We start from the raw sequence: 26,096 nt of genomic DNA on the forward strand, positions 1-26,096 counted from the left end.
ACCAAGCGAAGGAGCCGGAAGTGAGGCGGCGGGAGAAGGCGGGTGCAGCACTTTCGCCCAATTAGAGAGCGAATGAGCAGGGCGCGAAGGCAGGAGAACGGAAGTCAGGATCGCGCACTGGAGGAGGAAGGAGGTGCACGGTTGAGGCTTCTCTTCCCCTCCTGCAGGAACGGGTTGCGCGTGCGCGCTTGCACCTTCTAGTGCTTTCTAGAAAAAGTGGACGGTGGGGCGGAGCTTGGAGTTGGGGTGTGACGAGAGGGCGGGCCTCTCACGGTTCGGCTGCGCTCCTGAGCGAGTGCGGCATGTTCGCTAAGGGTCTTCAGAGAGGACGTGGCGAGTCGCGGGCTGACTTCCGAGCCCACGAGCATAAGCTTGGGGGCCTGAACCTGGGTGGGTCGGGCCGTACGGGGCTTTCCAGGGGCCGTACGGGGAAAATGACCACCACGGTTTCTGGAGAGAAGCTGCATCTTGCGCTGCGCCGGTTCCTCCCGTTGCCCAGCGGGGCCGTGTGTGGATCTGACCGCGATCAGCAGACGCTTTGCGACCGCAGGACCGAACAAGGCAACGTGAAGTTACGGGTGCCTCGCGCCTGCCGGTCCGGCGAGACACTGCCCGCGACCTAGCGGGCTGCGCCCCGCCCCCCCGCGCGGGGCTGCGAGGTGGTTGGCGGGCTCCGGCGTAGCGTGCGCCTCTGCGTGGGCAGTGATTGGAGGAGCCGAGGTGACTGATCGCTCCGTCGGCCGCTCGGCGACCCGGCTCGCCAGTTCCGGGCGGAGGCGTCGGTGACCCCCGGGAACCGGTGCTTCTCTCCCTGAGTTAACATGGCTGCGGCCGGCGAGCGGCTGGGACGCCGGTGAGGGGAGGACGTGAGGCTTTTCCGAGGCGTAGCCCGCGATCCCTCAGCGATGGCGCTCCGCTCGCGGTTCTGGGAGTGCCTGTCGGTTTGCAGAAACCCCGGGAATTCCCATTTCCCTCAGACGACTCCCCGGGGGCTACACAGTAAGTGTGCACATGCAAGTCGTGTGTTACAGTCCACCCCGCCGAGCAGCTTACGGGCTGACAGTACTAGGACCTGTGATGACTGCGTCCCGTGACCAGACTTCCCTCCCTCCCGGGGAGCGAGGATTCCGGGAGCGGACGGGGATAGCGGTTGGGCCTTACTCCCGTTTGGTCCGCGTGTGTCAGTTTTTAAGATACGCGTGGTGGTTCCCGTTTTTAGGGTGTGGGGTCGCAGCGCTGTCAACGGGTGCCGAGCCGGCGGCGAAGCCTGAAGTGGACCCTGCGGAAAACGCAGCTGTCGCCCCAGAGTTCACCAACCGGAACCCCCGCAATCTGGAGCTCCTAGGTGTGGCCAGGAAAGAGCGGGGTTGGGGGACAACCTGGCCCTCCCGGGAGTTCTGGCACAGGTAACTGCGGCGGCCGGTTAACCGCCCGACGGAGCAGGGCACGCTGCCCTGCAAAGCGTTCCTCAGCTCAGTCCACAGGCCGGATACTTGGGGCGATTCTCTTCTCAGGAAACCGCCGTTTGGTGGTGGAGGAGGGGTCAGTGGCCGGGGGCGGGGGCACAAAGCAACAATAATGGAAGTAAATAAATAAATGTGAGGGAGAAAATTTAAAGGGGATGATGTGAGGTTGGGGAGCCTGGGTGCCTCCTGCTAAGGCCCTTTCTGACAGATAAGGTAACCTGCCGAGAAGAGCACTCCCAGCAGAAGAAATGGCTGGGGTGGGTGGGAATGGGAATCCTTTCCTAAGGACTATATAAAATTGTAACAGGAAGTTAGAGTCATAACTATGATATATTCATTCCACAAACATTAGGCCTATGGCACTTCATAGGCATTGTGCTAGATGCAGGAGATGCAAAGAAAGTAGATTTCATCCTTGTTAGCAAAAATTTTAGGTTTTGTTTTGGAAGATGGAATAGGGATAATAAAATTTTACGATTGCTGTGATGCGTTTTTACTTAGTGTTCACAGGAGGAGTCAAAGAAAGGGAGTAGGTAGGTCACTTTTGAAATAATTTGGATCTTAAGTCTAAAATTCTTTTGAAACCCAACCATTTCAACTTAATATTTGGACCATCTAAATAGAGATGTATTTTCCCACTTTTTTTAAATTTCTTATCTGCTATATTCACATTATCATCAGTATGGAATTTTGGCATATTATAATAGGAAGTGACCTCAGAGAAGATGAGTCCTATGCCTTTGTTGGACAAAGGTTCAACAAATGGGTTAAGACACAGATCAGCAAACGATGGCCAATGGGCCAAAGTTGGCTTGCAAACTAAAAATTTCTTTTTTAAAGTGTGAAAACAAATTTCAAAAAATAATATTTTGTGACGTGAAAATTATATAAAATTCAGATTTCATGGGGATCCCTGGGTGGCGCAGCGGTTTGGCGCCTGCCTTTGGCCCAGGGCGCGATCCTGGAGACCTGGGATCGAATCCCACATCGGACTCCCGGTGCATGGAGCCTGCTTCTCCCTCTGCCTGTGTCTCTGCCTCTCTCTCTCTCTCTCTCTCTCTCTGACTATCATAAATAAATAAAAATTTTTAAAAAATTCAGATTTCATTATCCACAAAGAAAATTTTATTGTAACATACCACCACTCATTCTCACCTGGCTGTTCTAGTATTAACTGTGGCTGAGTTGAGCAGTTGCAAGAGACCCTATGGCTTATAAAGCTTAAAGTATTTACTATCTGAGACTTTAGGGAAAAGGATTGTTGACCCTTGATTAAGAAATTGTGATTTTTCACTAGGGCTTCCAGCAAAACCAGGTGTAGAACCCACATTTCTCAATCTAGTGCTTTTTCTGCTGTTTCACACTAAGAATCCTAGTGTGATCTCTAATTTTAGTGTCTTCTTTAATGTGAGCTTAATTTTTAAACGTGTAATATAAACATGCTATAAAATCCAAAGGGGGGATAGTTTGTGTATCCTTTTAGAGAGAATTTGTGTATACCGGTATAAACTTATAGTTTTAAATTACAAGTCTTAGCACACCATGTACACTTATTCATCTGAATCCTCTCCGCCCCCTTCAAAATACATCTTGGAAATCCTTTGTGGTATTTAGGAACATTAATTCTGGGGCCAAAATCCTGGACTGAAGTCCTAGCTCCATTACTTACCATTAGTAGTGATCTTGTTAAAGTTTCTAAACCTTTCTGTGTCAGTTTCTGTGGCCTTAAAAAAAAAAAAAGATTATGGACAGCCTGGATGGCTCATCGGTTTAGCGCTGCCTTCAGCCCAGGGCCTGATCCTGGAGATGCAGGATTGAGTCCTGCATTGGGTTTCTTGCATGGAGCCTGCTTCTCCCTCTGTGTCTCTGCCTCTCTCTCTTTCTGTTTCTCTCATGAATAAATAAATAAAATCTTAAAAAAAAAAGAGAGATTATTTTGAAACATGAGCTATCCCTGTAAACAAGACCATGCCTGACATAGTAGGCACTCAATAAATGGTCAGCAGCATTCTTTCTGGTAACTATAGAATACCACTGCATGGATGTTTTAGTTAGTTAGCTCCATACTGATGATTACCTTAGTGATTCCAAACCATGTTGCAATGAATTGCGTATGCATCTCATCAGTGACCTGAGTGTATTTTCATGGGCCTAAGTATTAATATTTTGTTTCTGTGAATAGTCTGTTCAAATCATTTGTCTACTAAGTGGGTTTTTTTTTTTATTGATGAGAGGAGGCTTTTTACAAATGGAAATTAGTCCTTTGTATAATATGTGTTTTACGTATTTTTTTCTTGCTTGCCTTTTGACTTCAGTTTACTGTTTTTTTAAACTGTAGAAAACTGTCAGTTTTTTCTTTATAAAAGCTGGATGATATGGTTTGATGTCCTATTTATTAAATAGGCTTACCTTGAGATTATTTAAAAAAAAATCCTGCTTGCTAGTATTCCTGTTTCAGTTTTTAATTTAAACTTTTGATCGCTCTTTTATTTATTTTGGTGTTAGCTGGAAAGTAGAAGCGTAGGATAAGTATATCCTTCCTCATTGGAAAGTCATAGCTTAGCTCTGCCTCCTCGAATTCTTTTTTGAAGTAGATGTTATGTAATAATTCTCACATCTGGGATCCCTGGGTGGCGCAGCGGTTTAGCGCCTGCCTTTGGCCCCGGGTGTGATCCTGGAGACCCGGGATCGAGTCCCACGTCGGGCTCCCAGTGCATGGAGCCTGCTTCTACCTCTGCCTATGTCTCTGCCTCTCTCTCTCTCTATCATAAATAAATAAAAATTAAAAAGAAATAATTCTCACATCTCAGAAATATCAAATTACTCCTGGATATTTGAGGTTAAGTGGAAGTGTTTGATTTATTGAGGATATTGTCATAAAGACAGGAAAAATACTTTTCCCAAGTAAAATCCAGGTTAACTGTGTTGAAGTAAACAAATCGAACATAGCGTTCTAGAGAAATATGTAGGCATTTATTCACCTGAGGCCTTTTATCTTTAAGATTGTTTTGATTTGATTCTGTTCTCATCTCATTTAGGTTGCGAGTTATAAAGACTCAGCATCACGTAGAAGCACTCGTTGAGCATCTCAACGGCAAGGTTGTGGTTTCAGCATCTACTCGGGAATGGGCTATTAAAAAGCACCTTTATAGCACCAGAAATGTGGTGGCCTGTGAGAGTATAGGACGAGTGCTGGCAGAGCGATGCTTAGAGGCAGGGATCAACTTCATGGTCTACCAACCCACTCCTTGGGAGGCAGCCTCAGACTCGGTATTTTGGTTTTTGTACTTATTTAAAAGGTATTAATTCTTGACAACAGGTGCTTACATAGTAACAATAGTTGCATTTATCAAGTTCTTTCCATGTAGCACATGTTGAGGTGGGAATGAGGCTGACATGCGTGACCTCATTCCATCCTCATTACCCAGAGGGTCAAGATTAGTATTCCCACGTCACCTGAGGCAGGCTTGTCCAGAGTCAGTCCAGGGTCACTGATTCTATCGCTGCAATGACCACCACTTTGCTTCCCCGTTCAGGTTAACATCTTGTCTGTATGATGAAACACTACTAATCTTTGACATCTACAGTTTCTTATCTGTGTCATTATTAAGATCACTTTCTGGAAAACCAGTGTGGGCTTGGAAGTTAGCAAGGAACAAATCGGCTGTTTTATTTCTCTTGGGAAGTGAACTGTTTATTATCAGCTTACTTGTGCTGACTTAATCTTTTCCTTTTTATGGATCTTCAAAACCAGATGAAACGACTACAGAATGCCATGACAGAAGGCGGTGTGGTGCTGCAGGAGCCTCGGAGAATCTATGAATGAAATAGCATTGTTCCAAACAGGGAACTAGGAGGCTGTGAGGTGCTACGTCCTTCAAAAGAGAGTATCTGGAAGAAGGGCCAGCTGGGAAGTTTTGTACAATCACCTAACAGTGTGGAACATTACTGTAGTTAAGGTCATTCCCTCCTCCCCTTAGGTCTGTTTTCGGGGTTGGGTGGCGGTGGTTAAATCGAAGGCTAAATTCTTCCCCTCTCTTGGACAGGAGAGAATTATCTGGGAAAAGCGGTTGCCAATTCAAAGGACAAGTTAAATGTTTATAAGTTAATGAATAAAGGCATATTATGAGCACTTTCTGGTTACATGAAGTTTTCTTTGCCTTTGAGCTCACTGTCACTGCAAGAGTATACATAGGAAGTGTGTGCAAACTAATTGTTACCACATCCAGCTCATAGTGGGTGATCTCAAAAAATCGTATTTGTTGCTGCTTAGGGTTCGGGCCTTTTCTTAAAATAGGAAATGCTCTATCAGTCAATTTACTATTAACAGTCTTAGTGCTATGAAGATAAAAGGGGCAGAGTGGGACCTTAGTTGGGCTCCTGAACCCTGACATGCAAAACGAGTTGTGAAAGAAGAAAGGAATGCAGTGAAGAGCTGAAAGTGGAAGTGGAAAGGAGCAGGGTTGGTGTTGCTAAATTTGCTTTGAAGTCAGGGTTTGTGGAATTGGAGGTGAAGCTTGAAATCATGTTAATCTAAGATGAAACTGGGCTAGGTGGGAATCATGGCAGCTCTCTACAGGAGTCTATTAAATCAAAGTAACTATTTCTGGCTATTTAAGACCCGTGTGAATAGAAGACCTGTAAGTAGTTAAGGTGGCTTCTAGAGTACCTGTATCCCAATTTTAAACATGTATCCCAATTATGTATTCATACAGAAGTGAAGTAACATTACTATTTATAATCTGAGTGTTGGATATTTTTAAAAGATATGTATGTACCATTTTTTCAAAGTATGCTTGGTTCTGAGAGGCCTTCAGGATACAGTGACTCAGTGGCCCCTTTGTGATGAGTAACTACCCCAAGTGGGGACATTTAAAAATGTTTAATATAGGTCTGATATTTTCTTCCCTCATCTTAAACACTGGAGCATCTCACTTTGAAGACTGTGGTTGTAGAAGGCTTCTCAAAATAGGTCTGGTGTTCAGAGGAGGATGTAAAGACCAAAAACTGGACTAGTGTTTTTGGAATCCGCAGTGACAAAAACAGGGTTCACCTGGAAGTGACATAGGGGTTTTTCCTGCAAGGAATAGGATTGTCCTAGATCATCTCTGCACCAAAGATTCTCCAAGTTTGATATGCAGTTCCTGAGGGCCTTTGTGGCAAGTTTGAGAGACTGTGTTCTAAATGATGAGGCAGAGAAAGTGAAGAAAACAATAGGATGGGGTGGGGGAGATTCTGGCACAGCTCACTATGGGCCACGTGCAAGGACGCGCTGATATAAACGGGACAAGGTGCGGCCCCCTACCCCCGCGCCGCCGCAGCTGCGGTGATTGCGGTGATTACCTACTCACCGAAGTTCCTTCAGGTGCCCTCCGGGCATTATTTTCACCTACCACCCCTCTCAGTACCCTGGGTCTACCTAGGTGACTCACCTTCGGGCCACCGCAGAGCCATCGTTGCGGCAGGCGCCGGAGGGCTGGGCTCTGGCTGCGAAGGCTGGGGCTCCGGCAGCCCCGCGGGTGGGCGAGGTGTGCGGGCGGACACCTGGGGGCGGGCAGGTGGGGGCCCGCGGCCAATCAGGAGCGAGCCCCTTAAGGCGGCGGCGCGGCGGAAGCGCGTGAAGGGCGTGGCAGCACCTGGCCGCACCGGCGCCCTGGGCCGAGCTGCGTGGCCATGGACGTGGGCGCCGACGAGTTCGAGCAGAGCCTCCCTCTGCTGCAGGAGCTGGTCCTGGGCGCTGACTTCGTGGGTGAGGCGCTGGGAGGCCGCGGAGGCCGCGGCTCGGGTGGGCCGGGTGGGGGAGGGGCGCGGCCCAGCGGGGACTGGGACGGGGACTGGGACGGGGACGGGGACTGGGACGGGGACGGGCACCAGGCCGCGGGAGGCGCCCAGAGGGCCTCGGAGGGCGGGGGGATACCTTCCCCTGCCCGGGCCCCTGGGCCCCGGGCCCCAGTGCGGCCCCAGCGGAGCAGAGCCCGTGGGGTGAGTGGCCCGCCTTGTCCTTGCTTTGGCTTTCTCCTTCTCGTCTTGACCCCGCCTGGCCTCTGAGCCCCGACGGTGAGCCGGATACGTTTGCCACCTGCAGCCTTTACGGCAGGAAGAGCTGGCAATGGTCTGCGTCCGGGTACCTTTGTCTTCCTTTATTTTTCTTTTTTGGCCTGCAGGTCTGGACATCGAGTTCACGGGCCTTCGCTCCAACCTGTCCCGGCCCCAGCAGATCAGGTAATGCCAGAGGTGCCTTCCAGCTGAGCTAGGGAGGTGCGCTCACCTGCGCCCTGCTGCCTGCGACTCTGGCACCTCCCTGCTCTTTGGCAGCAGTCACCATGTGGGCAGTGAGGGGGCAGGACAGCACTTTGAGGGGTAGAGGGCCTGGGGACCCGGCCTTTGCCCCCAGTAGTAACAGGGTGCTGAGCCAGCAGGTGCCTCCGGCCCTCTCCCTGCCTGGGCACTGAGATGCCTGTGTTTTTCCACAGTCTTTTTGACTTGCCCTCGGAGTGGTATCTGAAGACCCGCCACAGTGTTCAGCAGTTCACCATCTGTCAGATTGGTGAGTGTGCTCTTCAGCTGCTTGTAAGGAGTTAATGAAGGAGGTGTTTGTATCATCTCCATGATTCCCACTGGTTAAAAACGGCCTGGACTCCTTTCAGAGAGCCTGGCTATTGTTTCACGTGATTGTTTCTTTTTGGGCTGTGTTGTGCCTGCAGGGGCCAACGCTGTGGAACAAGCAGAAACTGAATTTAGCAGCTTTGTTGCCATGCCTTATGGTTAATCAACGTTAAGGAGGCTTTACCATCATTCAAGGGAAGACCTGTAGGAATTTTGTTTACAGAAAACTTATAGAAACAAGGTTGCGTTATAAGCATCTTGTCCACAGCCTGTTTTTTTTTTTTTCCCCCTAATGGGGCTTAGAGATATTTCAATATCAGCATAAACAGACATCCATTTTTAACTGTGTGACTCCCTAGTCTTACAAAGTGAATGCATCAATTGACTCAGTCTCCTGATGATGCATATTAGGGATACTCTGTGTGTGATAGAACAAGCTGTATTAATTATCTTGGTTTGTATATATGTGTTCGGTATACCCCCAGCAGATTTTACTGACGCCTGTTTTTTCTGTGAATGATGCACATCTGTGTGTGTGCTCTATCCTTGTTCTCTGCTATTGTTCTATTGTGGTGTTTTTCATAATTATAAGATCTCTGTGAAAAGTATACAAAACAACACGTAGGTAGGTTTCTGTTGTCTTCCTCTACTTTGAAGCCTTCTTCATTTTGTGCAGGGTCTGTTTAGCAGTATGGACAGTTTAAAGCCATTAAGTGTATAAATCTCTGATTTTAAACCTAGAAAAAATGTCAATATTCTGTTCATGAAAAACCCCTTGATGTTCTATTGTAGTATTTTCTGTATGAGTTACAGCTTGACAGTTCTCCTGTTTCCAGTTTAAGAGATGATCTTATTCTAAAGCATACACAATATCCCTAGGTGCAAAGTACTGGTCAAAATGTTGCCTTTCTGAAGCTCACTTCAGATAGGTTTTCTTTGGTATTCATTTCCTCTGTGCTCGTTCTTCTAGGATTGTCCGTGTTTTCCAGTATTGAAGGAGAGTCAAACAAGTAAGTATGAAGACCTTTTGCAAAGCACCCGGCACTTGCCCACTAATCTTCTTCACCTGCTGCCCTCCACCTCCTGCCTCAGGGTCTGAACCACTTGGGCCCTGGATGTTCTGTAGTCTTCTTGCCCTTCTACCTGCTTCTGTGCCCTTTTACCCTACTATCCTCTGTGGCTTCTGGCTCTTCCAAGTTTCTCTTGGCCCAGCATCTTTTCTGGGGCCTTCCCCCCGGCTCCCCCCGCCCGTTTCTGCACCTGTGCCTCAGGGGAGCAGTTAACATGGTATCCTAGTGAGGGTGACCTGGTTCCTGGGCACCGTCAGAAAGCGTGCCACACGTTAGGCTTGGGATGGAGAGTAGACCCTTCCCAGGGGGCAGGATCTCTGCCTTTTCCCTCTGGACCCAGGGCCAGGCAGGAGTACTAGGAACAGCCAACATTCAAACACTCCTCGAATGAAAGGAGGAGCCTGCTCCAAGTCTGCACTGTGAGTTAGAATTTTTTAAGATTTTTTATCCATGAGAGACACACAGAGAGGCAGAGACACAGGCAGGAGGAGAAACAGGCTCCCTGTGGGGAACCTGATGCGGCACTCAATCCCAGGATCCAGGATCATGACCTGAGTCAAAGGCAAATGCTCAACCACTGAGCCACCCAGGTGTCCCTTGTGAGCTAGAATTTTAACGACCGTTTTGGCTTTTCCTTATGTTTATTTTTTTCTCATAGGTATGTAGCCCATTCATGTAACTTCTTTCTCTTCCCTACGACATTTGGGATTTTGGATTCCGAATTCTCTTTCCAGGCTTCTAGTGTTCAGTTTCTGAATCAGTATGGCTTCGACTATAACAAGGTATGGCAGCAGAGGAGGGCAAGGGGAAGGTTGGAAAAGTTCTTTGGTCCAGGTGGGCGGAGTCCCATTTGCTGTCCATGTGACCTGGACGAGGATGGTTTCTTTCCCCTCTGCTCCTGTGTGTAGAGGCTGCCTCCAGTTGTCTCCTTGTCCCCTGTCTAGTTTCTCAAAAATGGGATCCCCTATATGAATGAAGAGCAGGAGAAGAAAATCAAACACAACATCCTGACTGGGAACTGGAGAGTTCGCAGGTAGAGCCTGTTTCTACAGGTGCTTTGGGGGTAGGGGTAGGTGTGGGGGCGGGGGTGTCTCTTGTCTCTGTCACCGGCGTTCTTCTGTGTTTCCTGTGGGTTGGCATGCTGGTGCCGGGGTACGGTGACCTCACGCCAGCACCTTTAGCTGAGTGGCTTTGGAAGCACACAATCAGCCAGACACCGCAGCTCTGAGTCCCGGCGGTCCTGTTCTCTCATCTCAGATGAGAGTTGTCTTACTGCATTGAGGACGATCTTTAATGTCTAAAAGTGAAGGGGGGAAAAGAGAAAACACAGACTCTTAACTCTACATCCTCAAATGAAAAAGCAGGAACTTCATTCCAGTGCTGTAGGGGGAGAAGCAGGACTCACTCTGGGATGTTATACTGGCCTTCAGTGTGACCTTGGGGATGTCTTGGGGGGTAAATCACAGGTGACCTTGACCATGCCAGTCACGTACCTTTGCCTGGACATCCTGCCCCATGTTCCTGAATTTGTGCACTCCTGAAGGCGGGGTCTCAGCCTTTTCTCGTTACCCCTCGAGGCCACTTGTCCTACTTAAAACCCAGTACTGCTGTAGACAGGGCCAGGAGTGATGGCATGATAGCATCGTGTGGTCACCTGGGCCCCAGGAAGCCATGCTGGCAGAGTTGGATGGAGCTGAGCTAGATTCTTTTGAGCTTTAGATTCTTTACCTTTATCAGGACAGGGTTAAAAGTACCCTGATTTTTAGCTCTGGAATGTTGTAACTGAATACTGGGTCCAGAAAACCATGTATTAGTAGAGGTTTTTTTGTTTTAAGTAGGCTCTATGCCTGATGTGGGGCTTGAACTCAACCCCAAGATCAAGAGTCTTGTATTCCACTGAGTGAGCCAGCCAAGTGCCCGTGGAAGTTTTTGTTTTTTTCTGAAATTCTTATTCTTGGCTTTTCATATAAAAATGTAGCTTTTTTAAATTTAAGATTTTATTTGAGAGAGAGCACACGAGCAAGGGGAGGAGCAGAGGGAGGGGGAGACACAGGCTCCCCACTGAGCAGGGAGCCTGATGTGGGACTTGGTCCCAGGATTCTGGGATCATGACCTGAGCTGAAGGCAGACGCTTCACCGACCGAGCTACCCAGGCACCCAAAAATGTAGCTTTTTGTAAGAGAAGAACTATTTGAATTTTTAACGTTCTGTTATTTTCAAATGTTGGAGAAAAGTCTTTCCTCATCTCAAAATAACATCGTGTTCTTACGTTTCTAACATAGGAGAAGACGTGCTTACCAAAGTTCCTGTCTTTTCCTTATTTCACCAGATGGTGCTTTTTCACCCCAAACGCTGAATTAAGCAGACAGGCCTCAGTGCTGTAGTGCTTAGTGCTGGCTAGCTCCCATGCAGGAGAAAGGGATGGGACCTTCTGCAAATGTATGGGAGAGTATGGGCCGAGTGGTTGGCGCTCTCTTGTAGAACAAGACTCAGAAAATAGTCTTATTTGGGTCTATTTTTTTGCTGAGATGGCAGTGTTAAGACTGGAGTCCTCCAAAACTGCTGTCACATTAACTCTGCTTTTAAGGTTCTGGTGGTTTTCTGCAGCATCCCACTCTCATGTGCCCACTTTCAGTTCTCTGGATAAAGACCAGATCAAGGTGGTGATTGATGAGGTGACACGGTGGCTGGATTTGGCTGAGGAGGGCGACTGGATGACTCTCCCCGGTATCGCTGGTAGGCTGTCCCCCAGCCTGGGGTGTTGGGGCTGGTGACTGTTGGGTGCGGGGGTTGGAGGGAGCATACACTCTGCTCCCTGTGGGGAGTGTATGTTCTGGGCACTGGCTCAGCAGGTGAATTGTCGTTGGGGTTAAAGCTCTGACCTCAACTCAGAAGCTTGAGGTTTTTTGACCCATTTGGAGTTGTGTGTGTGTGTTTTTTTTGTTTTCTTTTTTTAAAGATTTTATTTACTTGAGAGAGGGCACATAAGTGGAGAGGGTGCAAGAGAGGCAGAGGGAGATGGAGAAGCAGGCTCCCCACTGAGCAGGGAGCCTGATGAGGGGCCTCGATCCCAGGATCATGACCCAAGCTGAAGGCAGACATTTAACTGACTGAGCCCCCCCAGGCGCCCCTATTTTGAGTTTTCAGAATGAAGTCCAGCTCTGTTTAGAGTCGTCTTTTTCATCCCAATCCTGAGAGTCCTGTGGGGCTCTTGTCTCTTGTTCATCTCTGCATTTTCTTCCCCTCATGGCACAATGTAGAATCACAATGAACATACCCTGGATTAGTGGTTCTCAGGCCTGGCCTGTGACACCTTCTCCCAACCCCAGGGTCTCCAACCCTTTCCCTGGGCGTCCACAAGGTCGAAAGTATTTCAGAATCTCACTGGCCATTGTCACTGTGTCTTTGCAGGAATAGTAGCCAGTGAAGCGCTGGTGGGTAACCCTGCCAGCACCTCGGCACAGTGCTGACTGTGGTTATTTTGATTTGGGTATTTTCAGCCATTTTGTCAAGTGAGAAAAGCAAACCTGTCACTTGCAGAAAAAGAACTCACAGAATTTGCTAGTGATAAAATTCAAGCTTTCAATCAGAAACTAAAATTCTGGGAAACTTGGGTCTGCCACCAGGAGCTTGACAGCTTCCCAGTACCGAGACCTTTCTGATGGTCGGTGGCCACATATGCAAGTGTCTCTTGTTGATAGCATTTAACAAAATGTGTGAACTTCAGGAGACTCGAGTACCTCCACAAACCAGTATCTTTCATGTAACCAATGCATGAGATTACAAAACCATGGGCAGCAATATAATGGGTTTATTATATTTTTAAAGATTTTATTTACGTGAGAGAGCACGAGTGGGAGGAGAAGGGGAAACAGGGATCCCAGGACCCCGGGATCATAACCTGAGCCGAAGGCAGATGCTTAACCGACTGAGCCTCTGGGCTTGTTATTTTATTTTATTTACTTATTTTTCTGGGCTTGTTATTTTAAAAGAGAACTCTTTATGTTGTTTACCGCACGCTGTTCTAATGTGCTAAGTGTCAAAAGCTATCACTCCCCACCCCTCCGGCCATAAAGGCCTGTCGGGGTACTCCACCTCAGAGTGGCCCTGAAGTAAACTTCAAGAATGGATGTGAATGCTGTGCTGTCCTGTCATGGGGCTCCCGGGCTTAGGCACACCTCTGCGCTGCCTCTCCGTTGGCTCTATGCATCTCTCAACTCCTCCTGAAGAAGCTAGACTGCCGTCTGTGATGGTTCTATGCGAGCCTCATGTCTCCTTGCCACAGGCTTCCAGGCCTTTGAGGTCCAGTTGGTGCTGAGGCAGGCCCTCCCTGACATCTGGACGGTCCTGAGAGACCAGGGGGTGAGTTCCCACCTGTGAGCAGGCTGTCTCAGCGGCCCCATTTTCTCTCATCCCACCAAATCTGGCCTCTAAAAGGCTTTCTTTCTTTCGTCTTTTCCCCCTCTCCTCGTGAGATGAACCACTTCTTTGGCTTTGTTCCCAGGAACCCAGGATTCAGAGAACTTGTCTCTACTTTTGTCTCAGATAATAGTTAAAAAAGTGAGTAAACAACATCGCTGGTATCTTGAGAACACCTCCTGTGATCGAGAGAGCTGTTGGAAGGAGAAGATTCTTCTCTCTGCGAGGGGCTTCTCGGTGTTTTTCCAGATGCTGGTGAAAGCCCAGAAGGTAGGCAAGAAAAATCTCTTCTCTTGCTTTCTAGCAGTCCTTTGTATTTCTGACCATAGAAGTATGCTGGATCCTCCAACAAAAATAAGATTCCTTGAGATAAGTGGTTCTTTCTTGTCCATAACTGGCTTTCTGGATCTAGCCTTGCTTCCCCTAAACTGATGAGTTAAGCTGGGACAGAGGGTCCACATAAAACACTGTGGTTCTTTTCCGCTGTTACATACACGGCTGCTTCACTACTAGCTGACCTAGAACTGCTGGGGGGACCTTGTTTCATTCAGAGCCCCAGCGTGGACCCTGTCCCACATCCTCCTACACCCTGCTTGTCGTCCTGGCCATGGAGCGGTTGCGTCGAGTGTCATGAGGGTGGGGTGAAAGATCACAGTGGGTTCTAAAGCCACCCCTTCTGCGAGAGGGTGTTCACCTAGGATGTCTGTTCTTACACCTCTTCTGTGCACCTGTCGATTCGTCCAAGTAGCCCCTAGTGGGCCACAACATGATGATGGACCTGCTGCATCTCCACGAGAAGTTCTTCAGGCCGCTCCCAGGTACGGGCACACCTTCTAGTCCCTTCCCGGGCTTCTCTCAACCCTTGCAAGGGGGCTTGGGTCCAGAGTGCTCCTGCAGTAGCCCCGACATGCACTGCTCCCCACGACTTGGTGGGCTTCTGCAGAGTTCCAGCACAACTGTCCTTGTTGCCATCCTTCCAGAGGGGAAGCCAGGTGACTGATTTTTTTTCTGGCAGGAAAGCTTACATTTGACTTGATCCTCTGATCCCCATTATGGAAATTGTCCCTTATTCTCATATATAACCTTGCAAAATCAGAAATGGGAGCAGGAGGGAAGCTGCCTTCAATCTCAGCTATAATCCTAACACTTGGCTTTTTCCTCTGAGTTCTCACAAATTGGGTCGCACTACATAGTCGATGGTATGTTTGGTTGTTTGGCTCCCCCCACCCCCACCACTTATCCAAAGCATGTATGTCATTCACTCAATAAATGCCAATTCGGTGGCTGTGTGGCCTTGTTTTATGGCTGGACCGTGCTTTTCTATGACTGATGCCCTTGCTTGGATATAACCATGTAGTGCTGCTATTAAAAGCACGGACTTGAGAGCCATGCTTGGGTCCTCATTCCACCCCTGTTACCTGTGTGAGCTCCAGCAAGCTACTTTCTCCATTTCCTTTGCCCATAAAATCGAGGGTAAAAATGGAACCAACATCCTGATACAGGGATTAAATGAAGTCCTGTACACTATCTAGACAAGGAGGGCGAGATGGTGCTAAGATTTCCCCAAGAAATGTATTGATAAAACACCTTACTTTGAGCATACTAAGAAAATTGGGGGAGGAGTAGGGGTAAAATTAATAAGCATTCACCAGAAGAATTAAGACAAGATTTCTAGGAGAATAAGAGCTGGGTAAGAAAGGAAAGGTCGGGGAACACGGCCTGGCCCTGTGAGAGCGCGAGGAGGTGTGGGCTGGAGATGAGTCATGAGTTGAGCTGTCCTCCTGTGTCGTAGGAAATCACAGGTAGATGCCTAAAACTGGAGAAATTGGCAGCAGCATGGTGCTGCCCGTTGAGAGATCTGGGAACAAACACCCAGAGAAAAGGAATAGAAAGTGCGTGGGGAGTGGGAAGAGGAGAGCAAGGCTTGGTGTTGGTTGGTTTTGCAACAAACCTCTTTAAACTATATGCAGGTAGGCCTTTGATCTGAATATACCAATCAGTAGCTTAATTTATCAGGGCACTTATAATTTTTAGTTGGCTTTTCTTGAATCTTCTCTGAACAGTCCCTTACAAATGACAATTTCATATCTGCCTTTCCAATAGCACTTCTTTCTCCTCCCCCCCCCACCCCCCGTTGGCTAAAACCTTGCAAACTACATTAATGTTGACCATAGAAAATATCCTGAATTTAATAGCCATTGGCTTTCACCACCGTGAATGGTGATGGCAGGTTGGTTTGAGATTCTGTCAATTCTTAATGAATAAGAGCAGGGATGTTTTTAATTCTTGTTTTGTTTGCTTTATTTGTTAGTGTTGGTGACAAGCTAGGTTGGAGAATCTTCTTCCCCATTTTTACCAATGTACCCTCTTTTGTCTGGTCTTTCCCTTTAGAAAGCTATGATCAATTTAAGTTGAATATCCACAACCTATTTCCCATTCTCATTGACACCAAGAATGTGACCAAGGACATCTGGAAGGTAATGAACGGGACTGCTTTGGGTTAAGGAGTGCTTTGTCCCAGTCACACTTCACTTTGTTTCTTTCTAAAAATTTTTCCTGGAACCCTTCTCTATTTTACCACCAGGATTGGCTTCATTTGTATTTTATTTTATTTTATTTTATTTGTATTTGTATTTTAGTGTTGGGTTATCCTATTAGCTTCTGAGTTTCTTTTTTCCTTCAAGTTCCCATGTTTTAATGAGTTCTCTTTAGCTTGTCTGATCTAAATAAGCATGTCATGGAACAGCTTGTTCTAGAGCTTGATATATGAGTGATGAGTATTTGCAGCCAACTTCAAGAGCATCAGGATGGAGGAGGTTCTGAAAAATCTTTACTGAGCCATAAGGTCATGAGTTTTCCACCCTGAGCACATTAGTCACCTGGGAAGCCAAGTCCTGACACCTGGGTCCCACCGCCAGCTTCCTGTGGTTTAGAGGGATGGGCGAGTGTTTTAAAAGCTCCCAGATGGCTTCTGTTGTGCAGTTAAGGCGTGAACTACACATGGAGAAGGGACCCACCAGCTAGCTTAAATGTTTCTTAGAAATTAAACTGAAGAACAGAGAAGGGGAGTCAGATTAGCATTTTTTTTTTTTTTTTTAAGATTTTATTTATTCATGAGAGACACCCAGAGAGACAGGCAGAGACCTAGGCAGAGGGTGAAGCAGGCTGTCTGCAGGGAGCCCAATGCAGAACTCTGTTATAGGACCCCGGGATCACGATCTGAGCCAAAGGCAGACATTCAACCACTGAGCCACCCAGGTGTCCCTCAGATCAACATTTAAAAGCCTCAAGCTGGTTACTTAAGATGAATTACTCATAAGGGAGCCGCAGAAATGGCACTGGGTTACTTGGTACATCTTTGCCTGGAGCTGTGTTCACTACTTGCACCTCACCAGTTCCTAGCTCTTAACACGCTAATGTGATGTCTGTGTCCATGTGGTGGAGTCCTAGGGTAAAGCAGAGAGGATATGGGCTGATCTGAGGGGACCATGTGTACCCCTTGCCACACAAGAGTTGATGAGCTCTAAGGCAACCTGGAGTTCCCCAAGGCTTGCTAGTTCTCAGAGCACCTGGTGTCCTACATGTGTGTCCTTGGCCATGGCCGGGAGCCTTGGAGGCATACATTTATGGAACCTCTTAAACACTTGTCTTTGAAGGAAGGTAGTAGTTGTTGCCTTTCTTCTAGCTTAGGTCTTTGGGTACCTTCTAGGAAACCCAAGATTAGTAGGTGCCCAGATATCAAAGAATAAGGAGATTTAAGTTTGAATAGAAAGAGGGGCTTATAGGGATTATTTTCTAGGCTCTTTAATGGCCATTTGGTAATCCTCAAAGCAGATAAGAAAAGCACAAGTTTTATTCTCCCTGATTTGTTTTCCATAATTTTAGGAGCTGAATTTTCCAAGAGTTTCAAACCTTTCAGAAGTTTATGAAGTCCTAAACAGGTAAGGAATTTTTTTTTTTTTTTAAAAGCAGTGCAGGGATTCTCAGTCCAGGGCAGGGGGAATTTTATTCCCCAGGACATGGCTGCAGTGTTGAGACTTCGGATTGGTATCTGCTGAGTAGAGGCACAGGACAGCCCCCAACAGCAGAGGATTCTCCAGCCCGAAATGTTCTAGTGCTGAGGTTAACCCTGTCTAGAGGGCCAGGAATCCAGTAAAATACCTACGGCTGTTGGATTATGTGATTTTTTTTTTTTTTTTTTTTTTAAGATTTTTAAAATTTATTCATGAGAGAGAGGCAGAGACACAGGTAGAGGGAGAAGCAGGCTCCACGCAGAGAGCCTGATATGGGACGCGATCTTGGGACCCTGGGATCCTGACCTGAGCCGAAGGCAGACACTCAACCACTGAGCCACCCAGGCATCCCAAAATATTGATACTTTAAAAAAAAAAAAAAAGATTTTATATATTTATTCATGAGAGAGACACAGAGCGAGAGGCAGAGATACAGGCAGAGGGAGAAGCAGGCTCCATGCAGGGAGCCCGATGCAGGACTTGATCCCAGGACCCCAGGATCATGCCCTGAGCCAAAGGCAGATGCTCAACTGCTGAACCACCCAGGTGTCCCTACGTGGTGGTTTCTGTTGGCCACGGTTTAATTTCTTTTGATTGGTTTCTGATTACTGGAGATAATCTCCATGAGATTAGGCTCGTCTCCTTTCATCCGATGGTGGTTCTCCTGGGCCCACAGCAGAGCTGGTAGGTGTGCCCCCAAGCATTTGAGTGAATGAACGACCTCAGTACTAGGGATGACCCTGATCTTTCTGTAGGAGAAGCAGCTCCCACCTCCCCTCCTGGCCTTGACCTACTGTGGCCTGGGTGCAAGTTGGTGGGGACACAGGGCCCGGGAACACCAGGGTAGGGGCAGCTCACCTCCTTCCACCCCAGCTGGGAGGACTAGCACCCAGAGCAGCGGTGGGGAGAGTGCCACATTGCGGCAGCTGAAAGTGGCACCTTTTTGAGAGGTGATCAGATCTGTGCCTCTGTTGGTGGCTGTCTTCTGACCACCCACATGACCACCCCTTGCTGTGCCATGCCTGGGCACTGGGTCCTCCAGCGGCGCCCCTGGTCTAGTTACAGGAAGACAGTAAGAGGCCCTATGCGGGGAGTCTCCGCTCCCTCCCCACCCTCCAGTGTTGTCTTTTTAAGAGTCTCTCCTGCCAGCCTGCACATGTGAACACTGCCTGTATGCAGGGCGGGGTGAGGAGGTGCTCTACATGGCCTTGGCCCACAGAGGTCGGGTTCTCTTCCTTCATGAACCTTGTTCTTGCCAGCTTGCCGGGTGCAGGCTCTGCCATGGTCGCAGCCGAGGGGCCGATGTGTGTGAGGTGCATGGTGTATGACCCACCCTTTGGTGCCTGGCACTCCCAGCTTCTCCCCTCCCAGGCCTTCCCTAAGATCCTTTCCCAGATTTCTGGTGGGTTTTTAATTTTTTTAATCCATTCTTCCTGGGGTCTTGTTCTTCCACCCACCCCTTTAGTTCCTTCAGGGTGGCTCCTCAGCCCTCCTCTTGCTCATGACCATGTCCCTGGGTGACTGAATCTACCTCCTCAGCTTCCACTGCTACCACTTGTGACTCTTGAGACCCCCAGGGCCCCTTCGCTTGCCCCCTGTCTGCTGGCCCTTCCTACCCGCATGGCCACAAACCCCTTTTAACCTGCTCTGTTCTTGGCCCTCAAGCCCACCTCTGTGCCTGAGGCAACCCCTGCTAGGTCCTCTGGCCCCAGGCCCATGTGCGTGTGGGAGGCTCTACTGGAAACGCCTAGGCTCTGAACTGAGACTCCTCAGGTTCAAGGTCTGGCTTTGCCACCTGGTGGCTTGTGAGCAACCTCAAGAAAATGACTGAATCTCTCTGGGCCTCTGTCTTCCCGCCTGTGACCCGAGGAAGTGGCCACAGGAAACCCACAGGTGGCTGTAGAGGTGAACAGCTCACATGCAGGGAAGGACTAGGGCCCCTGCCTGCGCAGGTGTTGGCGGCTGGCATGGTAGCCCTAAACCAAATGGGCACACACCTGAGACAGCTGGCAGTTCTGAGGTGCTTGGCATGGACCCATGTTGAGAGGCTTTGTTGGAAAACCAAGGGAAGGTTTCCTCGTGGAGTGCCCCAACCTGTGCCAGAGCCGGGCCAGGCCAGCCACTCCTAGTCGGCTGACGCCCTGAGCATGCCCAGAGGCTTTCTGGTGTGCCCTTCCTCTGTGTGCCTAGCATCCCTGCCTTCGCCCCAGCCTCTCTCCTTGCAGGCATGCAACCTGTGGGCATCTCAGGGCCTGTCTGGCTCGTTTCCCCATCGACACTGGTGTGATCTTTTAAAACATGAATCACCTGGGCCGTGTTTCTGGGCTATCTTCCCCATGTTTCTGAAAGGGCTTCCCATACCCCCTCACCTCTCCTCCCCGATCATCCGAGCTTTTTTCCTGGCCCCTGCCGTTCCCATGGGGGCTTTGGCCGCACTTAATGCCTCAGTGGCACTGGTTGGGCCTCGCTGCCTTTGCCTGTTCTCCATGTTCAACTTGCCGGACACCTCTCTGTGCCTTCAACTGTATGAGTTCCTGTGGTTCAGGACTCTTGGGGTGCTGCTGCGGTAGTGGGACCAGCTCCCAACCTGCCCTTTAGACCACAGGGTAGTTCCAGGCAGAGCTGGTGCCAAGCGTATCAGGCTCGGTGCATGGCAGTTGCTCAGAGTGAGTGACCCAGCTGCAGCCTCTGGCACATCTGCCTGATTGCCTGGTTACCAAGACCCTACCTCCCCCCTACTCCTGGGTCTGTGCCTTTTTGTTCTTTTTAGAAAAGCACTCCAGTCTCTAGGACCCTTTTATTTTTATTGACTTAACGTGGTGTGGAGAACCCACGAAGGGCTTATTTGCAGTGACTGTTCCTTACGCTGCTTTTCTCTACTAGTGACTTGAATCCTACCAAAAATTCTGGGCCAGTGGTTATTCATGCAAGCAAGTGTGAAAAATACGGTATGTTCCTGTGAGTGTACGCTGCTCCATGGTTGGCGAAGTATTGAGGTGCCAGGGATGAGGCCTGGCCTCTCCTGATCAGGGGCAGGTGTGTGGGAAGGTCACATGGGGTGCTCCATGTCCCCCCTCTGCCTTATGAAGGAGCCATCCTGGAAGGGATTGTAACTCCTGGGGGTCCTCTGCCCCCTTTGACATGTGGCTGGCTTGCTGGGGGGCCGGAGCCCATGGGGAAGACAGATGGGGAGAAGCACACACACCTTTCTGGAGGAATGATGGGTGCTGGTGGTGTGTGCTTGGCCAGTGCAGGTGTGGAGCTGGGTGGGGAAGAGATTCCTCATCCAGGCCGTGTTCTGATGGTGGCTTCTCTCTCTCTCTCTCTCTCTCTCTCTCTCTCTCTCTCTCCAGTTGAGACCAAGTACCCCCACGAGGCTGCCTATGACGCCTTCCTCTGTGGATCAGGTGAGAGTTGCTGTCCTCTGCAAGGGGGCTCCTGCTTTACTTGTGGTAATCTCCCACCATCCTGAGGGTCTCGGTTTATTTCCAGGTGGGTTGCATGTAACGGGCACAAAGCAGGAGTAGGCATATTTTGAGGAGGTGATCTGGTTGAGCCTGGACGTGTGTTACATCTCTAGCTTTTCTCTTCCCCCCACCAGTTCTTCTGAAAGTGGCACACTTGCTCCTATGGAGAGTACACAGGTGAGCATTCCTTCCTTTCGTCCTGTTCCCAGAACAGTGGCCACATTCTGAGCCCTTGCTGTAAGCTAAGACCTCCGGGCTCCTGTGGCTCTCCCAAAGACGGGGGGAGGCAGTGTCATTGGGCAGGGATGGTCCCTGACTGGGCAGCAGCCCCCCACCCCCTACCCACCCCATGGAGGATGGCCTTCCCTGCTGGTCCTGGGTCCTCGTCTCCACTTTGGGATCGTTTACGTGCCAGGAGGCCAAGGGAGGGAGGTCAGCTGCAGGTCCCCGCACCTGCCTCAGTGCTTCCCAGTGTAGTATGCTGGCTTCATTACCCACCTGGTTCTCCTAACTGCAGAAATCACAGGTAGGAAGATGGAGTGTTCTGGTCAATGAGTGGCACCTCCTTGGGGCCTGTACAGGCTGGGGAGAAGGGGAGCTGCTTGGAATAAGGGCTATAGGGAAGAGCTTCTTAACCCCAAGTTAGCATCGTAAATGCATTTCCCCATGGCAGCAGCATTCTTGATTCTTATGGCACCAGGCTCCTAGGCACCGATGCCACACTTGAAATATGTGTTCTGCAGCCCCGTCCTTGGTGTATGTATTTGGTAAGTAGGAATTAGGCCTGGTGGAGGAGCTAATCAAAATTGTAGTAGGGTCTTTGAGGCTGACTTGAAACCTTTTCTGACTAAGAAAACTAATAATCATGGACTTATCTGTTAACTTTGGTACTGCCCGCATTTGCCCATTTTAGTAATGGCTGTTATGCATAGAAATACTCTATGACCTGTTGACGTGAGACTGATAGCTTGAATAAGAAGTCTGTCTCTCCCCCCCCCCCCCACCCCCCTTACTCTTTCCTCTCACAGCATCTGAGTGCTGACTGGGGAGGTACATGCATGCGAGACAGTGAAGGCTGCTAATGGCAGGGGAGCCCCATCGTGCCCTGCACCTGGGTGCCTTACAGCCTTTTGCTCTGAACCTCAGGACTTAAAAACCCTCCTAGGTTTAGAGAAGTTCTATAGTGGCCTGGGGCCTGCCTGGCTCCAAGGCTTGTGCTTCTCCACGAACCTGTGCTTAGATGTGTGGTTGTGTCTGGATGGAGGTAGGGCATAGTAGAATGACGGCTGAGGGGCGGCCATTAGGAATCAAGGGTGATGTCCTGTCAAGTGCACCTCTGGACCATGGCCTCTCACTAATTCTGAGCCCATTGCTAACATTTGTCAAGGAATTCTTACCAAAAGTGTCACCAACAGGCAGTGACCACCTGGAAGTCCTGCTTTGATTTGGGCCCTGGAGAGAACTTTGTGAGATTGGTTGGTGGGGGAAGCACAGTGATTTGGAAGGAGGAGGGGGAAGAGTGATCCGAGGCAGCCCCTTTCTCTGTTCCATCAGCAGACTCTTAGCTGTGGCTGAGGACCTGAGCTTGATCGCTGCTCTGCCTGAATGCTCTGGGGTTTTCTCTGTCCCTACAGTGCCGGTCCCGTGCCTGAGCCCTCCTTTTCTCTCTACCTTGACGTGCTGGCTCCCTATGTGAACCAGGTGAATCTTATCCGAGCTGGGGTTCCTAAGATTGTGAGTAGCCTTTCTTTTGTTCCTTTCCCCTACTCAGAGGCATGTGCTGGGAAGCAGCCTGGTTTCCTGGGGGATATCTCAGAGATGGTCTGATGACGACCAAAAACCAGAGTGAAGAGGGTGCTTCCACCCCGATAGGCTTGTTCTTTCCTTGTCTTCCTGCCCAAACCAATGCGGATGTGTACATTCCTTCCATCCCCCTCCCAGTCCACACAGGACATCTTGTAGCCTCAGGATTTTCAAACCAGGTAGTTTGTCACTAGGAATTTCAGAAAATCTCTGTTCTTCTCCCTGTCTTCTAGAACTTTTCTGGTCCAGATTGCCCCAGTATCCGGCCTCCCATCCTCCTCCTGCGTGTTCGTAGGTGGCCTGGGGTCAGCGAGCAGCAAGTCTATCGTGAGTTTCAGAATGTCTGCAAGTTTGATGTGCGGCGCCTCTCACGGAGCCAGTTCCTGCTCTTGACCAATAAGTTTAAGGAGTAGGTGCCTTGGCCCCCAGCCTGTCCTTGGGCCCCACAGCCCCTGTCTCCTAGTGGTCTCTTGGGGCAGCAGGTCTGATACTTGCATGCCTGACCTGAGAACTCCTCTTGGCAGTGCTCGGAGCATCCTGAAGGAGTACAGGGGCCACCCCACCCTGCAGGTCTCCCTGTACCGATACTGGAGACACTCCCCGAACATCAACTGCTTGTTACAGTAAGTGACCAGGACCAAGGCCGCCTTTTGGACTAAGACTACAATGTTGGTGGGCTCTGCATGGAGTGGAGTTCACTAGCTAGTGTGTGTTATGAAGGGGTCATTGACAAGTATGGTGACCTGGGTATCATTCGGGAACACCGGGCAAGCATTTACTAAACATCTACTGTATTGAGCACTATTGTGGGTTCTAGGTTGCATCAGCCAATAAAATAAAATCCCTGTTCTCTTGGAACTCACACTCCAGCAGGAGGTAACTGTGAACAAGCGAATTATAGAATAGATCAGGTGACAAGTGTGTGGCAAAAACAAGAGCAGGTCAGAAGGTGGGAGTAGGGGGCTAGAGGGGGGCTGCTGGTGAGGGAGTAGATGGGAACCCCGTGAAAGTCTTAAAGGATGTGAGGGAATGAGCCCGGCAGAGCTCTGGGGGAGATTGCCTGGGTGTGGGGCCGAGGCTCTTGGGTGGGGAAATGTCTGGTGTGCCTAGGGGCAATGAGGAGACCATGGAGAGGGGCTGGAGAGGTTTGGGGGCCTGGTGGGCCCAGGCTGTTGGGAGGAGCTGTGGGCGGCCAGGTGAGGTACTCTGTGTGAGGCAGGCTGCAGAGGGCCAGGGAGGTGGTCGGGAAACCAGGCGGGCATCCTGTCCAGTTGGGCTTGGACTGCGTTGGTGGCAGAGTGGGGTGCTGAGGCGGGATCGTGGACAGCCTGGAGCAGGGTCGGGTTTGGGTTTTCGGCCTGCGTGACACAGATGGAATTGCTCTATGAGGGTTTTGGCTGCTGGTTAAGAGCCTTATCTGTAGAAAACCACATGCTTGGAGAAAAATGTTTGGCTATCTTTTCCATCTGTCAACCTTTGATGTAAATCACTAGGAAAATGACTTGTCTGCATGTGTCTCAGGCCATTCTGCCCTGGAGTCAGAAATTCATGTGGGGAGAAGGATGGGAAGATGGGGATGTTTGGGTGAGCGGGGCCGGGCCTGTGCATCTGTCCTCTGGACCTGCCCGTTCTCACACGGCTACCAGTGGAGCCGCTGACCTGCTCTGTCTTGCAGGGTCTGCGGTGTGGTCACTACCTGGGCTCTCCTGGCGCTTCTCCTCGGAAGACCTGGCCCCTGAGTGCAGCCTGCAGCCCCTGTCCTATCTCTGCACCAACCTGGGACAGCCAGCCAGTTTTTTTTTCTTTGTGGGTTTTGTTTGTATAAATCATATTTTACGTGTAGACCGATCTGTGAGGTCCTTATGAGAAGCTTTGTTTTGAATGTGAAATACTGTAATGATCATCAACGATAAAGAAATCCTTAGATGTGGCACTTTGGTGGCCAGAACTTTTCTTTCTGTAAATGGGGAGATGTTCCCACCCCTGGGAATTTAGGCTAGACCCTACCCCACCCCCAGAGGGTCTCCTGCACAGACCACGAGCACGGGAGCTGGACAGCAGGTGAACCAAAGACTACATTATTTTTGGGAGAGAACGTTTTGGCCGATAGGCCATTTCCCAGATGGGAACCTCTACCAGCCTGAGTTCAGTAAAGAGGCAAAAAAAAAAAAAAAAAAATGAAGCTAAGTGTCCATATGTATTTGTGATGTTTTTTGGAAGATTTGAGAGAGGAAGCACAAGTGGAGTGGAGGGCTGAGGGGGGAGGAGAGGGAGAAGCAGGCTTCCCGCTGAGCAGGGAACTGGATGTGGGGCTTTATCCCAGGACTCTGGGGTCATGACCTCAGCCAAAGGCAGATGGCCACCCAGGCGCCCCTCCCCTTTTCTCTTGTGGGCTTTTGGGGCTCAGTCTCATTAGACGAGCTCCACATGCAGTAACCAAACGTGAGAAGTGAAAAACACACTTAGCTGAGTGTACCAAGTGACCATTTTGACTTTCCAAGATTGGGGCAGGGCCTGACCACCAGAAGCTAGTTTGTGTGGTTCTGGAGTGAGGACCACCCTGAAGTGACTTTGAGACTGGAGTCTTGTGACTCCTACCTGCTGTGTGCACCTTCATTGGGGCGTCTGTGCTGGCGGTAGTGGTCTGTACCGGACCATGGGGACGCTGGCTGCACTGCCTGTCTGTTGGCCCTTCTGGGGGTTGGGGGGGTGGCTGGGCCTTGATCATGTTTGGGTTCCATTTACGAGTTCTCCTGAGCCTCTCCATCGATTGTGTGCTGTTCAGATGTGCCAAGTGCAAGGAGAGCCCCGGGGTGTTGGGTGGGCTCGGGATCCCAGTCATGGGGCCTCCTCCTCCCCTGCTTTCTCGTCATCTTGTCTAGGTCTTCAGAGCTGTGCTTTTTATGCAGTTCTTTCTGCCATCGTTAAATGAAAAATCCAAAGCAAAACGTAAACCAGCTGCCCCACCTTCCCCTCTTCCCTCTGTCTGCCTCCCTCCCTCTGTGGCTTGGACCCTTCTTTCAGCTGCATCTCCCTTGTAGACTGGCTCATAGGCCACAATGGCCACGTTGGCAGCCTGCCCCCAGCTGCCTGCCCTCCCTGGGACCTCCTGGTCCATTAACGCTATGCAGAGCCTCCCCTCTCCCTGCCCCTCCTGCTCCGAGTCCTCCTATGGATTCTGTGGCCAGGTTCCCCTGATCTTCCTGCTTGCTCCTGCCCTATAGGCTGTGTTGAGCACCCTTCCTCTTCTGC

General features: G+C 49.7%; 2 protein-coding genes across 4 annotated transcripts; both read left to right on the plus strand.

The window, feature by feature from the left end:
• The first annotated feature begins 247 nt into the window (after positions 1-247).
• MRPL18 (mitochondrial ribosomal protein L18) lies at positions 248-5,598 on the plus strand. 3 transcript variants are annotated; one of them, XM_041742754.1, is made up of 4 exons: positions 248-999; positions 1,220-1,406; positions 4,505-4,736; positions 5,207-5,598. In XM_041742754.1, the coding sequence occupies exons 1-4, from the start codon at positions 906-908 to the stop codon at positions 5,222-5,224; spliced, it is 531 nt and encodes a 176-aa protein (XP_041598688.1). In that variant the 5' UTR covers positions 248-905; the 3' UTR covers positions 5,225-5,598. The 3 variants fall into 3 exon arrangements, with proteins under 3 accessions (XP_041598688.1, XP_041598689.1, XP_041598687.1); XM_041742755.1 differs by having other exon boundaries at positions 250-999; positions 4,505-4,565; positions 5,221-5,598; XM_041742753.1 differs by having other exon boundaries at positions 254-999; positions 5,221-5,598.
• Positions 5,599-5,738: 140 nt separating this feature from the next.
• On the plus strand, positions 5,739-24,777 carry PNLDC1 (PARN like ribonuclease domain containing exonuclease 1). The gene is made up of 19 exons (XM_041742750.1): positions 5,739-7,215; positions 7,631-7,688; positions 7,940-8,013; positions 9,043-9,082; positions 9,801-9,924; positions 10,087-10,175; positions 11,778-11,878; positions 13,428-13,504; positions 13,688-13,831; positions 14,310-14,379; positions 15,953-16,038; positions 17,447-17,502; positions 20,458-20,522; positions 20,928-20,981; positions 21,176-21,218; positions 22,676-22,775; positions 23,078-23,253; positions 23,369-23,467; positions 24,520-24,777. The coding sequence occupies exons 1-19, from the start codon at positions 7,140-7,142 to the stop codon at positions 24,581-24,583; spliced, it is 1,596 nt and encodes a 531-aa protein (XP_041598684.1). The 5' UTR covers positions 5,739-7,139; the 3' UTR covers positions 24,584-24,777.
• The last annotated feature ends 1,319 nt before the right edge of the window (positions 24,778-26,096 follow it).

Source organism: Vulpes lagopus, chromosome 2 (assembly GCF_018345385.1).
Source record: "Vulpes lagopus strain Blue_001 chromosome 2, ASM1834538v1, whole genome shotgun sequence".
Taxonomy (NCBI): domain Eukaryota; kingdom Metazoa; phylum Chordata; class Mammalia; order Carnivora; family Canidae; genus Vulpes; species Vulpes lagopus.

Excerpts from the sequence above, each read along its gene's own strand:
- MRPL18 (XM_041742753.1), top strand. The coding sequence starts at position 906 with ATGGCGCTCCGCTCGCGGTTCTGGGAGTGCCTGTCGGTTTGCAGAAAC. Across the intron at positions 1,000-1,219 it reads GACTCCCCGGGGGCTACACA|GGTGTGGGGTCGCAGCGCTG; the intron begins GTAAGTGTGCAC and ends TCCCGTTTTTAG. Across the intron at positions 4,737-5,220 it reads GGGAGGCAGCCTCAGACTCG|ATGAAACGACTACAGAATGC; the intron begins GTATTTTGGTTT and ends CTTCAAAACCAG.
- PNLDC1 (XM_041742750.1), top strand. The coding sequence starts at position 7,140 with ATGGACGTGGGCGCCGACGAGTTCGAGCAGAGCCTCCCTCTGCTGCAG. Across the intron at positions 16,039-17,446 it reads TGACCAAGGACATCTGGAAG|GAGCTGAATTTTCCAAGAGT; the intron begins GTAATGAACGGG and ends CCATAATTTTAG. Across the intron at positions 22,776-23,077 it reads GAGCTGGGGTTCCTAAGATT|AACTTTTCTGGTCCAGATTG; the intron begins GTGAGTAGCCTT and ends CCTGTCTTCTAG.